This window comes from Sprattus sprattus, assembly GCF_963457725.1.
Source record: "Sprattus sprattus genome assembly, chromosome: 15".
NCBI classification, from domain to species: Eukaryota; Metazoa; Chordata; class Actinopteri; order Clupeiformes; family Clupeidae; genus Sprattus; species Sprattus sprattus.
In genome coordinates, this window is record NC_137913.1 from 21,308,312 (window position 1) to 21,322,135 (window position 13,824).

Genomic DNA, 13,824 nt, shown 5'->3' on the forward strand with positions numbered 1-13,824 from the left:
TCTGTTTAGCGAACATTTGTTAGCTCCGCATCGTGTTATTAGCGACCGTGGAAAGCTACTTTCCCGTGGCAAAAAGAGGGATTGCCGCAGGGAAACTGAGCAGGTTGGTGCACGACCACTCCTCAGGAAGATGATGTAGGGCAGGGCTATTCAACTTCAGTACCAAGAGGGCCAAATTGGAAATAGAATGCGACACCACAAAAAATATATTCCTGCAGATTTTATTTATGATAGCGTCCACATGGCAACAAGACTTGGCTGCTGGCGGGCCACAGATTTTTTTTTGGAAAAGGCTTGATGTAGGGTCTCTCGGTATAAGAGTGCCAAGCTTGCCCAACCCGCATACCCCTGTTGAGCTGAGACAAGTGAGCGTTTCTGCTGTCTTGGTCATGAAAATTTGTTTTCTCAGCCATCCTGCTGAAACAACCATCTATCTTTTAACATCTCCTTTGTGGAACTTTTTAAGCCCAGCCTGCTTGGTCTTGCTCTGCAGTATTAAGTAGAAAACCCAGGGCCCCTTCCTCCCCTTCTTTGGAGAAAGTTCATTTATTTGATTTGTAAGGTGCTCTATCAGATACCGCTAAAATTGGCCAGATGGAAAATAAGACCTATGTTGCTGTTGAGGAGAAGAAGAGGCCTCAAGGTGGTTGTAGCTCCACAGATGTGCCGTTGAAGGATCTGATGCATTACCTCTTCTACAGGTTTCCATCAAAGCATTCTTTGTTTGGAACTGCTTTGTAGAATCGAGAATCTGTACATCCTGAGTCCCCCCCCCCCCCCTTATATTTGCCGTCTTTTTTTGCCCTGTCAATTGATTTACTCTTTCTTTCCATGTAGGGAACTCGTCTAGTATGTAATCCCCAGCTCACTGTCCTTAATCTCGCCAGGAGCCATGCAGGATAAAACAAGCTGTTTGAGGTGTTCGAAGTTACGGCTGGCTGTCCTTATGCTGTGTGAGAAGAGAGAATATGTGTGTGTGTGTGTGTGTGTGGGGGGGGGGGGGGGGGGGGGGGCGGGGGGGGGGGGCGGGGGGGGGGGGGGGGCTCTGTGCCTGGTGTCGACATGCGTGCCTGTGTGTGTCACTGTGACTGTGACCCACTCAGCCCTCCCGAGGACCTACATGCTAATGTGGAGATAAAGTGCCTCTTGGTGAACATCTATAATTAAGATATAATTAAACATTTCCCCCTGGGTGGGGAATTAGAGGGGGCGCTATATTTTCCTGTTTACTCTGTGACCTCTTTAGGACATGACTTTCTGATAGGACAGATTCTGTGGCTTTATTATGAAAAGACCAAGGGATGTCCTGCACGTACTCAACGGCATGTCTGTGCAATATGCCTGATTCATTTTAATGCCTTCATCAATAAATAATGCAGTTACAGAGACGGATGGTAAGAATGAAAGTGGAAAAGAAATGCACAGATTCTGAAGGGAAGAGATGCTCCTGCTCACGCACGCCACTCCCAAGCTGTTTAGTACTTTGAAACACCAACACGTCTCCTGTCTCCATGGCCAGATCGGTCAACTCTCACACTGTCCTGTAACACTTCCAAGCCCCCAGTAGGGTATTTGAAAATCAGAGGTCTGCACCTCTGTTTGTGTTGTCTGAATACATATTCCACTGAGCTTGTAGACTATTATTTTGTAACTGTGTCTGTCTTGCTTCACACACACACACACACGCACGCACGCATGGACACACACACACACACACACACACACACACACACACACACACACACACACACACACACACTACCCTGACTCGGAGTGCTGTGTGTGTGTGTGTGTGTGTGTGTGTGTGTGTGTGTGTGTGTGTGTGTGTGTGTGTGTGTGTGTGTGTGTGTGTGTGTGTGTGTGTGTCTGTTCAGCTTGGCTTGGCTTGCTCTGCTGAGTGCGTCCTGTAAGTGCCTCGTGGCACAGTGTGTCCATGTGCAGCTCCCGTCTCTCTCGCAGTCCTTCAGAGATGCCCTTGGAGCAGCCCACAACAACTACAATCTCCCCTCCCCCCTACTCTCCTGCTCCACCCATTGGTTTGCTGACAAATGAAGGTCGTGGGAAAATAGGGCCGGCTGACGTGAAGTTTATGAAGGATACTTCAGTGTGCAAACACACACACAACACACAAAAGCATGCACACACACACACACACACACACACACACACACACACACACACACACACACACACACACACACACACACACACACACACACACACACACACACACACACACGCATACATACCTACACACTCGAACGTACTAACACACACACACTCCACACTGTACACCTTCAAATCATGTTTTTGGTGTCTCCTTCTAACCTGCAGGATATGCTTGCGTAACTCTCGCTATATTTATCTCTTTGTTTGTCTATTTGTGTATTTATGTATGGCCTTGCGTGTGCTTTTGGACTGAGGTTCTGCTCTCCCTGCACAGGACCCTGGGAGGGAGGAGGCCCAGGCGTCAGCGGCCCTGCAGCAGCAGCTGAGGGAGAAGGATGAGCTGATCCTGAGACTCCAGGCCGAACTGGTACGACCTGACCCGACCCAACCCACATCCTCTTCCTCACACATGTCCTCATCTCTAATGCCCCCAACCCTCTAATGCCCCCCCCCCCCCCCCCTCCCTCCGGGTCATCTCTCGGTACAGCACATCAAACATTCCACTTCCCGCTGGTCTGTTCCCATTAATTGCCTCCCTTGGAGATTGCTCGTTACCAGTTGTGTCACCGGGGTGCTGAGTTGTCCATTTGGCCGGGACCGATAAGCCATCGGTACGGTAGCTTAGAGCCCCGGCTTTAAATCGCTCAATGTCATGAATGTATAATAAGAAAGACATGCAAACGGACCAGGCCACGCCAGCTTATGGGACAGATAGGGAGAGATGGCAGGGGAGCGGCACCATTGGGACGGTGCACAGAAGGACTGGAGAGGAGTGGAGGATAACAGCAGAGGGAGCTGATGGGACTCTGAAAGAAGCTCTTCTCTCCCCCCCCCCCCCCCCCCTCTGCTCAGAGTTTGGGATTGTTCTTCTTCTCTTTGTGCCACATTATTTCCACTTGTGCTGCTTTTTATTAGCAGGTTTTTTTTTTTTTTTTCAAGCTTATCAATTTCATTACTCCATTCTCGCCCCCATTTTGTGGAGATTAAAGAGAAAAAGGGAAGGTTGACTAACGGGGTGGAAAGCTCATTGCTGGATTTGCGTTTCTCTCCGCTTTGATCCCATTTTTGAAAAAGCAACCAAATAAATAAATCATGCTCAAACTGCAAGAAATCGACTAGTCTGTGACCACAAAGGCAAGACCCCTTTTCTCCCTCTGACATTTAATTTAATTTGCTGTTAGTAATAGCTGTTTTGTTCTATCAACTACCTCCAATGCTGAATTAATTTAGAGCTTTCCTAATACATCATTGTTGAGTGCACAGGCTGAATAAGGCTCTCATAGCTCATTGTTCAGAACAGAGTTCTTACACCTCCTCTTCAGCCACTGTTCTGTTGTTCAAGCTTCACATGCCGGTGCTAATGTAGTTAGCATTTTCTGTAGAAAATGTTTGGTTTTGAGCTTGTATATGTTCACATATCAAACAAGTAATAAATCAACATTTTACTGCCGCTGTTGTCTGACAGACACACCTCGGCCTGTCCATTCATCAGCCGCTGAAGCTTGTACCACTCTTAACACCATTTAAATTAATAGTCACCGTGAGTACCCAAGGGATTTAGTGGAAGCATGCTGTTTGCCAGGTGGTTCTCCACCCAGGGCATGAAGCCCATTACTCTGCCATTGCTAGCAACATGATCTAACTGTTAGAACCGGAGATGCCAAGAACTAAGCGGCAATGCCAAGAATGGCAGAGTTTGTCTGACTTTTAAATGTAAGGACACAGCAAACTGGAGAGCAGAGCTACTTAAAGGGCTGCATTGCTGTTTGAAAACTATCCATGCTGCCCGGGTTCACTTGAGAACATGGCACGTGCGAAAGAGTGACGTCTGTTCCCTCCTCACAACTGTGCTAATGTGGGCCATATGCCTGCCATTGCGAGGGATTTGACATCCCTGTGACGGAACTGAGATTAACCGAGTGTCGGCTGCCCACACCATCTCGAAGGAGCATCCGCAGCCAAAAAAAAAAGTGCTCTACTTCCAAAGAAATTGCATTCTGGGCTGGTGCTGGAGGAGTCTCTGATCAACATGTTTTCAAAAAGAGCAGTCCGGCATAGAAGAGAGAGTCCATTAACCAGGCCAGTCTGGGGCCTCCTTTCAGGATTTGGGATGCCTTTCAGGATATGCAGTGGGCCCGTGATGTGGCTGCATGCCTTTCATCCTTAATAAACTGTGAACGGTGTTTGAGGTATTTCATCCTGAGACTGTGTACAGAAGCATGCCAATATGGTCATTGTGGCAGTATCATCAGATGAGGGTTTAAATTTCACAAAGACTTCGTCCTTCTAAGTGTGTACTTTTTTTTGCAGGAGCGCAGCCAGGCTGCCCAGAACCCTCTTTGCCAAAAAGCTGACAGGTCCACGCAGACAGACTCGGCTGTGCCAGAGGTGGGTGCCCATTACATCGCCCCTTACATGTCTCTTAAGGGTATTGATAATGCTCTTAGGCCTTCAAACGCTATCTAGCTCTGTGGGCCTATTTGCATTACAAGTCTGCCTATTCAGAAGCTCTGTAATGCTTTACTTTGATGCTTAATGAACTTTCTTGTGTGGTGCTTTTGTTTGTTTGTTTGTGTGTGTCTGTGTGTGTGTAGGCATGCCATGATGAATGGCTAGGCTTATCTGACTCATAATGTATTCTCCCCAGAGCACTTGTTAATGTTATTTAGCTTTGTTTTGATTTTTGAGGTGACTTTTTTTATTTATTTAGGAGAGCGTCTCGAAAATGCTGCCTTAATAACGACAGCAACTTAAAAAATAAAAAAATAAAACAGACTTCCAACAGCTGGAGACATAAAGGTGCCACATTGGACACCTCTTCATAATCCTTTGTGTTCCGCGCGGACTGTATTTTCAGTGCGCTCACTGAGGATGGTAGGTGCTGCATATTAACGGCAGCATAGCAATTCCACGAAGCCAGTGGAAGCGCTGTGTAGTGAGAGGGCCTCCTCTACCGCTGGCGCTGCCACGGCTGCTGTGGCGGTAAATGCTGCTTATTTGTATTTCTGTCACGACGGTGTGTCTACCGCTAAGCGGAGAAAAACGCCTGGAGAATGTGCTCATCATCAAAGCTCCTCTGTCTCCCATACTGAAAACGCCTTTCCACCAGCCCCTCTTATGGCTACAAAAAGCGCTCGCCTCTCAGTGCATCTTAATGGCGCTCCAGTCTTTTCCGTGCCGCTGTACTTAATGCACTACTATAATGTCTACACAAACGACCCCCACCACCATAACCACCACACCATCATCACCACCACCCACTGCTGAAAATCGCTTCAGTCTCCATTCTCACCCATCTCCGCTAATGCAACGCAAATGTGTTTTGTATGCCGTCACATGAGGCCAGAAGAGTCATCAGTGAAAGTGGCAGCTTTCAGACACAAGACATTTAAAATGGGTGCATTAGCTTTTTTTTGTCACCTGCGAGCACTCTTGGTTTTTAAATGATTATTTCTGATGTGGTGTTAAGGAAGAAAAGTATATGCTAGGGTATATGCCTGGAGCAAATGGAGGGACGGGAAGACGTCCTTGTTGCTCCACAGCTTAAACACACACACACACACACACACACACACACACACACACACACACATATATACTATATATAGGGATTTTCCAGATTCGCAGATTTATTTCACAAATCACCATTTTATCAAATGGCAACACCTAATACACAAACACACACACACATCCACATATCCACACACACACACACACACACACACACACACACAGCCAGAAGGCCTTCAGGCTCCTTCACGCAGGCAGATTGTTCTGTCTTCGTACTCTGCCAGGGAAGTGCTGAGCTTTCCTTGATCTGCTCTCCTGCAGCTATCCTCCATCCACAGGGCTGTGCTAGAGAGATACTGCAGGCAGTTTTATAGGTTAGTGCATTGAGGACAGGCAGATATCGAAAGTGTGTCTACAAGTGGGTCAGCTATTTCTAAGGCTGCAGAGACTTGGAGGAGGTCATGTTTTTTTCTTTTTTTTTCTGGAGCACCCTCCATCTCTTCCTTTCTCCCTTCCTCTCTCCCTCCCTCTCTCTCAACTGTGCTAATTAGCTGGAGGGAAGAGGCAGCACAGCGCCCCCTGTGTCCTGTTGTTCCCACTCTTTACCTCTCTCTCATTCTCACTTTCTCTTGTTGTCTCCTGCTATATCTTTCCTTTCGTAATGTCTATCTTATATTCCGCTCTCTCTGTCTCCGTCTGTCCCTCTCTCACACACACACACACACACACACCCTCTCTCACACCCCGTCGGGAGCAGGCTGGCCTGCTTCACAGGTGCTGGACTCTTCCCCCTCCACCCCTCGGCCTGGAAAAGAAGCAACCGGAGCAAAGACATCTGAAAGTCCTCTGGACGTTGCAGTTACTGGCCGTGAGCAAACGATGGAGAAGGGCATAAGCACCCTCAAATACACACAGACTCACACATATACACACACATACACACACACACACACACACACACACACACACACACACACACACACACACACACACACACACACCCAAACAACACACTCAAAAATGCCAGCGATGTGACCAACTCTATGCCCGCCATCCTTTCAAGTGTGAGTTTCCAATGAAGGCGCCAACAGTAGAGACCGATAATTCCCTTACAAACATATCGGCGGAGCACCAAGACCTTATCTGTGCGTGGAAGTGCCCCCACTGCCAGCAGTAAGGCTGCCTCGTGGGAATGGAACGAGGGTGTGCTCAGTTAGATATCCTGCTGGTTTATCCAGTGCGTTTGGACGAAGCACAGCGTAAAGAGCCTGCTTGAAGGGATGAACTGTAAAAAAAAAAAAAGTCCAACATTCCTGCTCAGTCCTAGATAAACTTTCGTTGAGAAGAACGAATGTGAAGTGCAATAAGAGAGAAAGATAGAGGGAGAGATGGTCTGCGTGTGCGAGGAGAGAGATGTCTCCATGTTTCACTTTGAGTGTTATTAAAAGATAGTGTGAGCGGAGTTACTATTTTTTAAGGGGGGGATTTAACAGCGCTGCTTCACGGCCGCAGTGCTGTCTGCTCCCGCTTACTCGCCCACTGCATCTTCTGTCCTGGCGTACGCTTAACAGAACCGCTCACAACCAGTCAGCGTGGTGTGGCTATCCGTGGCAGCTTCAGTCTGCTTCTCTCTCACGCAGTCACATTAATGGAAGGAAAAACACACTTAGAAGCTCATTTAGACTCTGCACCTGTACTCACTCACAGAGATATGACGCTGTAAGGACTACTCTCTGTTTTCAGAAGATTTCTCCCTACTGTCATCAATCTTACACGGAAGGAGAGGAGAGGAAGAGACAGAGAAATGACATCGTTTATGAACGCCACTCCCTAACCGTAGCTCCAGAAGAGGCTGGCACACTGCTCCTCCTTTAAAATACTTAAATTCAATTTCCCACTGAAAAGTGACGTTCCTTTTTTTCTGAGTACCTGCCTGGATTGGATGTGTGCAAACTTTTTTAGTTTTCAGTTCACGGATCCAAATGAGAGCAGACTCCATTAAGCCAGACTTGGGCATTGGTAGCGGAACAGGCAGGAGAGGGGAGAGGCACTTGTCTGGAGAGAGAGAAAGATGACATGGCAGGACTCGCGCCGTCCTGCTGTGGAGCCTCACACACACACTAACACACACACCTGTCGGAAGCCTGTGATGTGAGACTCCGTGTTGAGCGATCCTGTGCAGCACACAGTTCGGCCCCCTGCCTCGCGGCCCTCTGTTTGGATCCTAGCAGCGGAAGCCCCCCCCCCCCACCACGCACAGGCTAAAGCCCCAGAAATAGAGATAGGGTCCCCTCGTCCTGCTGCCTTGGTGCTTGTTCTCTCCCTGGGATCTATTTCTAGCTCGTGAGCTCCACAGTTGATCACCAAGTTGCGTGATTCTGACAGGTCGAGGGGGAGAGGGTGCCTCCCTGGTCTCTCTTGGTCTCCCGCCCCCCCACCATCCCATTCTCTCCTCTGAGCCGGTGCTGGAGTGCATTAAGCTTATTAGTGGAGCCTCTGACGCCTCAGCATCTGCCCCCCCCCCAGGGGGGTATTATCTTCCAACATGGCTCCCTAATTTAGCCACTCAGCCGTCACCACTGAATGAAGGTGTACACAGAAATGGGTGATAATCCCCCTATAGACGTGTCCTCCATCCCACTCTCTCATGCTCTGCCTCTCTCTTTTCCATCTCCCTTTCTCTTCTGCTGCATTTCTCGCTCTCTGTAACTCTCTCTCTTTATCACAACTCACTCGCTCACTCTCCATCTACTCTCTTCGTCTCTGCCTCTCTCCCATGCTGTTACCGTGACAACTTTCCTCATGAATATCAAAACTATAAAATAAACTTGATTTGCACACTAGTTTGCTATAACGTGATTTTTGCGGAAAAATATAAAATTGAATGCAGTAGTGGCATTACATAACATCCACATTATATTATAAGCATGAACATCCTATCCTCAACATATCCTATCAAGTTTGTTTACCTAATCCATCTGCTGTGGTACCCAATAGCACTAGTGGATGATACCACTCATAACTGCTTGGACGGCGGAGAGCTGGAGCAAACTAGGCCATGCATGTACTTATTCAAATTTGGCTACAAACATTCAAACTGTTTAAACTGGAACTTTTTTTGGGGGGGGGGCACGGTTCTATTTGGACCCAGTCTGTGCCTCATGAGAGGACTGGTGACCATGGTGTTCAGTGTCGGCTGCATATCTTTTCGTGTGAGTGTGTGTGTGTGTGTGTGTGTGTGCCGTGCCGTGCCTCCTCTCTCCCATGGAGGCCGTTTTAAGGGTGTGCTTAGGTGAATGAGTTATGCTCTGTTGAAGATGAAGTGTTTACTCATAACTCAGCAGCAGAGGCGCGTCTGACAGGAGGGGAGGCTGAAGATGGGGAATTGGTCTGCAGCATGATGTCATGGCAGCTGTCTGGTGCCCGTCGCGCCTCTGCTGGGTCCATTCAGACGGTCCCCCCATCTCTTTCTCTGTCTGTCATTATTTATTAATTACTCTATTAATCTGTTCGTCTCGCTGCCTCTCTTTACCCTCTTCTTCACGTCTTCTCCTCCCTTCTCCACTTCTTATGTCTTACTCATGTCCTTGCTCCCCACCTCCCTCTCTCTGTTGCTGTGCCCATTTTGTTCCTTCCTTCCTCTTCTCTACTTCTTCTCCCTCCCTCCCTCCCTCCCTCCCTCCCTTTGGCCGGGAACCTGTGTGTGTGTGTGTGTGTGTGTGTGTGTGTGTGTGCGTGTGATCTGATGGCAGGGTTATGGGGAGGGCGGTGAGTGTGGGCACATTGATGGTGCTGGGGTTTTATTTCCCTCCCACTTGGACCCATCAGTGTTTATGAGCTGGCCTGTCTCTCCATCTGCCCGGTTAAGGCCTCCTGTGGGGGGCCACCTGACGCCGGCAGAGGCCACAGCAGCCACAGCTGCAGGCCCTCAGAGACGAGTTGGTGGCGGGGTGGGACAGGTGGAGCAGGTGTCGTTCCAGGGCAAGCATCGGGGGGTGAATGCATCGGAAGGAGACGGGATAAAAGTATTTTGTGCTTACACCTTGGAGGTGGAGGTGGAGATGCTTAGTGGCTTCTTGTTGCATGGCGTACTGTGTTCATTTCACTGGTGTCTCTGCTCTCTGCCTTTCTCTGCCTCTCTCTCTCTCTGTCTCTTTCTCTCCAAGCTCACATTCTTTTTCCCCTCAGCCTTTTGTATTCTACGCTCTCCTCTGCTTTGTGTCGTAGTGGAGTGTTTTCTATTTCTCTCTCTTGAGAGCTCTCTCTCTCTGTCTCTCCTTCTCTGTTGCACCGACTTCTTTTCAATCACTCTTGTCCCATCCTCCTCCTTCTTTTCCTTCTACTCTCTCTCTCTCTCTCTCCCCTTTATCTCTCTCCCTCTCTCCCCTTTCTCTCTCTCCCTCTCTCTCTCCCTCTCCCCTCTTTCTCTCTCCCTCTCTCCCTCTCTCCCTCTCTTCCTCTTCCTCTCCCTCTCCTTCTCCCGCTCCCTCTCCCTCCCTCTCCCTCTCCCTCTCTCTCTCTCTCTCTCTCTCTCTCCCTCTCTCTCTCCCTCTCCCTCTCCCTCTCCCTCTCCCTCTCTCTCTCTCTCTGCTCTGACTAACCATGCTCCATAAGTCCTATTCTCTGCTTCCAGGCCTCTGCTAGTGGACGGGCTACTGCACCAGCACGCAGGCCACTGAGTGAGTTTCATGACTGGCTGTGTGTGTGTGTGTGTGTGTGTGTGTGTGTGTGTGTGTGTGTGTGTCTGTCCGTGTGTGTGCGTGTGTGTTTCTGTTTGCCATGGTGCAGGCTAATCCCGCCCGTGCACCAAAGCATGAGCATGCCAATTTGATATCCCTGGTATTATCAAAAAAAATAGGCACTGACCCTCTCTGTTGTCACCCACCTTGACGTGGTCTTGCTGTCAGACTAGATGTGAAGCCTGCCACCTCTTCTCTTAGCACAGTAGAGTCCAGCACCCCCTCCTTTCTGTGGATGACCCCCTGCCCTGCCTTGCTTGCTAGCCTCTTCTCTTGTTGTGCAGGTTTCGTTATAGCAGTGCTTAGTATGCAGATGAAACCCTTCCATACATCTCTCTTCCTCACACGCACACACAGACACACACAGACACACATGGACACATGCAGAGACGCATGTCCCTACAACATGTCTAGTATATTTACTCACACACACACACACACACACACACACACACACACACACACACACACACACACACACACACGTACGTCAAGTATATTCAGACCCACGCAGACTGACAGCAGGCACTGCTCAGTAATGGCCCCTGACAATCCTACCCTTAACACGACACAACAAATGCACACTTTGTGGTGTAACGCATTTCATCAATGACAACTCAGCTACACCGGTTGTGATGCTAACTAGAATAATTGCAAAACCGGACTTGTTGGTAGTACAACTTCTTTCCCCCACTTTTCTTTTCTTTAAATGTCTGTAGGACCAAAACTTGCGGTGTTTTGACAACAAGAAAATGTTTTCCCACTGGTGGGTAACTGTCCCAGAAGCGTTAAGTTCCCAGACAAACTGCCATTACTAGTTCTACATAAATGGTTGCAATGCCTAAAGCCCAATGCCCAAAGCCTAGTCCTAGTGGTTCTATACCTCTCTTCCTCATCACTGATTAGTTATCACCACAGAATCCATACGAATAGATCCTCAGTGCTGGTCATCATCTTCTTTCTCCTCTGGGTTGTTTGGTGGCCATTGCCAGTAGCTTTTTAAAATTCTGCATACTTGTCCCACTGAAAAAAACATCTGAGAAAACAACATGCTGTTGGATGGCTTTAGCTGGTCTTAGCTGGTTTGACCAGCTAAACCATCAAAATCATGCAAAAACATACCTTAATCTGGTCAAGCTAGCTGTTAAACCAGTTGAAGGTGGTCAAGCAGAGATGGTATTGGCCAAGTGGACTACTTGTCACAGCCATACAAATGTATCGAATCAATGTAGGCCTACTTTCCCTGCCAGCCTGCAGGCTCTTGGGCCCATAAACCCAGTTAACCCCAATTGTTAATCCAGCCCTGAATCAGCCACACACACACTGTTACTGTGCATGGACAGCTGGGCTCTTTTCTCTCTTTTGTCCGTTGAGCCCACTGAATCTCGTGCTGAAGGAATCAAACGTGATTGAGTGACAGGCTCCTGTAGCAGAGGCCCAGAGAGCTTTATCACAGCAGCAGCAGCAGCTCCACTACACATGCTTATTCATGGGATCTACTTTCATGGAGTTGGCTCAGTGGGTGTGGGTGTGGGTGTGGGTGTTTGTATGTATGTGTGTGTGTGATGTGCGTATGTGTGTGTGTGTGTGTGTGTGTGTGTTGGTGTATTTATACTTTTATGTGTATCTGTGTGGGTGTGTGTCTGTATGTATTTATTTCTATACAATGTGTATGTTGTTTTTTTCATCTGCCTGTGCACGTATGTCTGTATGTGTCAGACTCTGTGTTGGGGTGTGTGTGGTACATGTGTATGCACACTCGCTGGCGGTAGCGCGGCGTGGCGGTGTGAGCGTGCGGAACAGTAATGTGCACAGACAGTACAGAGCCCTGTCTCGCCCAGGGCTGGCGGATGTGGAAGATGAAAGCTCCCGTTTGCTCAGGTGGAGGAGCTTGCCACGGGAAGAGAGTGAGAGAGTTTGTGGCTTTGATCCACTCTCTCTCCATTTTGTTCCCTCTTCTCTCCCTTTCTCTCTCTCTCTCTCTCTCTCTGTTTCTATGGCTATTGCAAGAGTCTCACTGCTTCAGACACGTCCTCACTCAGGGCACGCAGTCGCACGCAATGGCGGTACCATTATGACCTTGCACACTGAAATACACAGAGCTCATTGATCCAGCTTCTGTCCTGAGGTCTTGTCTGTTCACACTAGTCCTCTTGGCAGGCCCTGGTTATGTCTGAACTTGAATATTGGAATACACTTTCAACGAAAAAACTTTTTATGGTGAGACGGAGGGTTGCAGATGATTCAGAATGTGGCGGGGCCTTTAGTCTTTGATCAGCCAAAGAGGACAAATGTAACTCCTCTGCTAGTCACCCTTCATTGGCTCCCTGTAGGTTTCATTTAAATCTCTCGTCTATAGGACACCCACTGAATCGGCACCAGTCTATTTAAATGCTATGATTCAGCTCTATTCCTCCTCTTGACTACTTTGCTCCTCCAGTGAGCGTCTGTTGTCTTCTGTCAGCAGCAGCAAGAGATCGCAGTCAATACTGTATTAGTTTGTGGTACTTTGGTGGTGGAATGACTGAGCTGTTCTGAGCTGTCCGCTCCAGCGTTTGAGGCATTCTTTATAAATGATTACTTTATGAATTGTATTGCATTATGCTGTTTGCTTAATTGTGTCTCATTAGCGCAGCGGTGAGTCAGGCTGTGTGGCGTTGGTCTCTCCCGTGGGTGAGTTCAGGGCATGGTATAGAACAGCGGCTCAGACTTAGTAACAGTGTGGAGAGAGAGAGTGATTCTTTTCCTGCATCTGATTGTGTGTGTGTGTGTGTGTGTGTGTGTGTGTGTGTGTGTGTGTGTGTGTGTGTGTGTGTTTGTGTTTGTGTGTGTGTGTTTGCAGACATGTGTGTCTATGTCTGTGTGTATGTTTCTAAATGTATGAGTCGTAAGATTCTGTTTTGCTGTTCTGAGCTGAAAATTGAAACGTTTTACAGTAAAGATATATAGAACAACACTGACCTGTCAGTTTGAACAAGGAATGTGAAGCTATATAAAACAAAACAAAAAGTCTTTTAAATGTTTTCTCCATGTGCTCTCTTTGTTAGCTGCCCCCCCCCCCCCCCCCCTTACAATGAATAATTGGTTGGACTGGGAAACAAAAGAAAACCGAAAAAACAGCTTTACAAATCAAATCATTGTTCCACAATGAAAACTAGTAACTTACAGTACTTGCAAATTAAATAAACAACATACTGAAAGAGCCATCATCTTAATCTATTGGTACAAATAGTACACATCTTTGTGCAGTTACTCAAACTTCCTCAAGTTGAATTTGTTGAATTTGATGGCCTTCACCAGCTGCTGCACATGAGCTGGGAGCATTCTGGAGCGATTGGGAGACACAACATGCTGTGCTGAATAGTGATGAGATGCTTGTTGGGGGAAGTCAAATACTTCACAGCCA

The 13,824-nt window shown here is 48.0% G+C and overlaps 1 protein-coding gene across 1 annotated transcript in view; it reads left to right on the forward strand.

Annotated features, from left to right (window-relative positions):
* ccser1 (coiled-coil serine-rich protein 1) overlaps positions 1 to 13,824 on the forward strand; it is a gene marked incomplete at both ends in the record, with an annotated part of 66,733 nt that overhangs the window by 28,697 nt on the left and 24,212 nt on the right. Inside the window, 2 exons of the mRNA XM_080852920.1 lie at positions 2,444 to 2,536; positions 4,480 to 4,557. Of these exons, the coding sequence (XP_080709046.1) occupies positions 2,444 to 2,536; positions 4,480 to 4,557 (171 nt within the window). The remainder of the gene's footprint in view (positions 1 to 2,443; positions 2,537 to 4,479; positions 4,558 to 13,824) is intronic.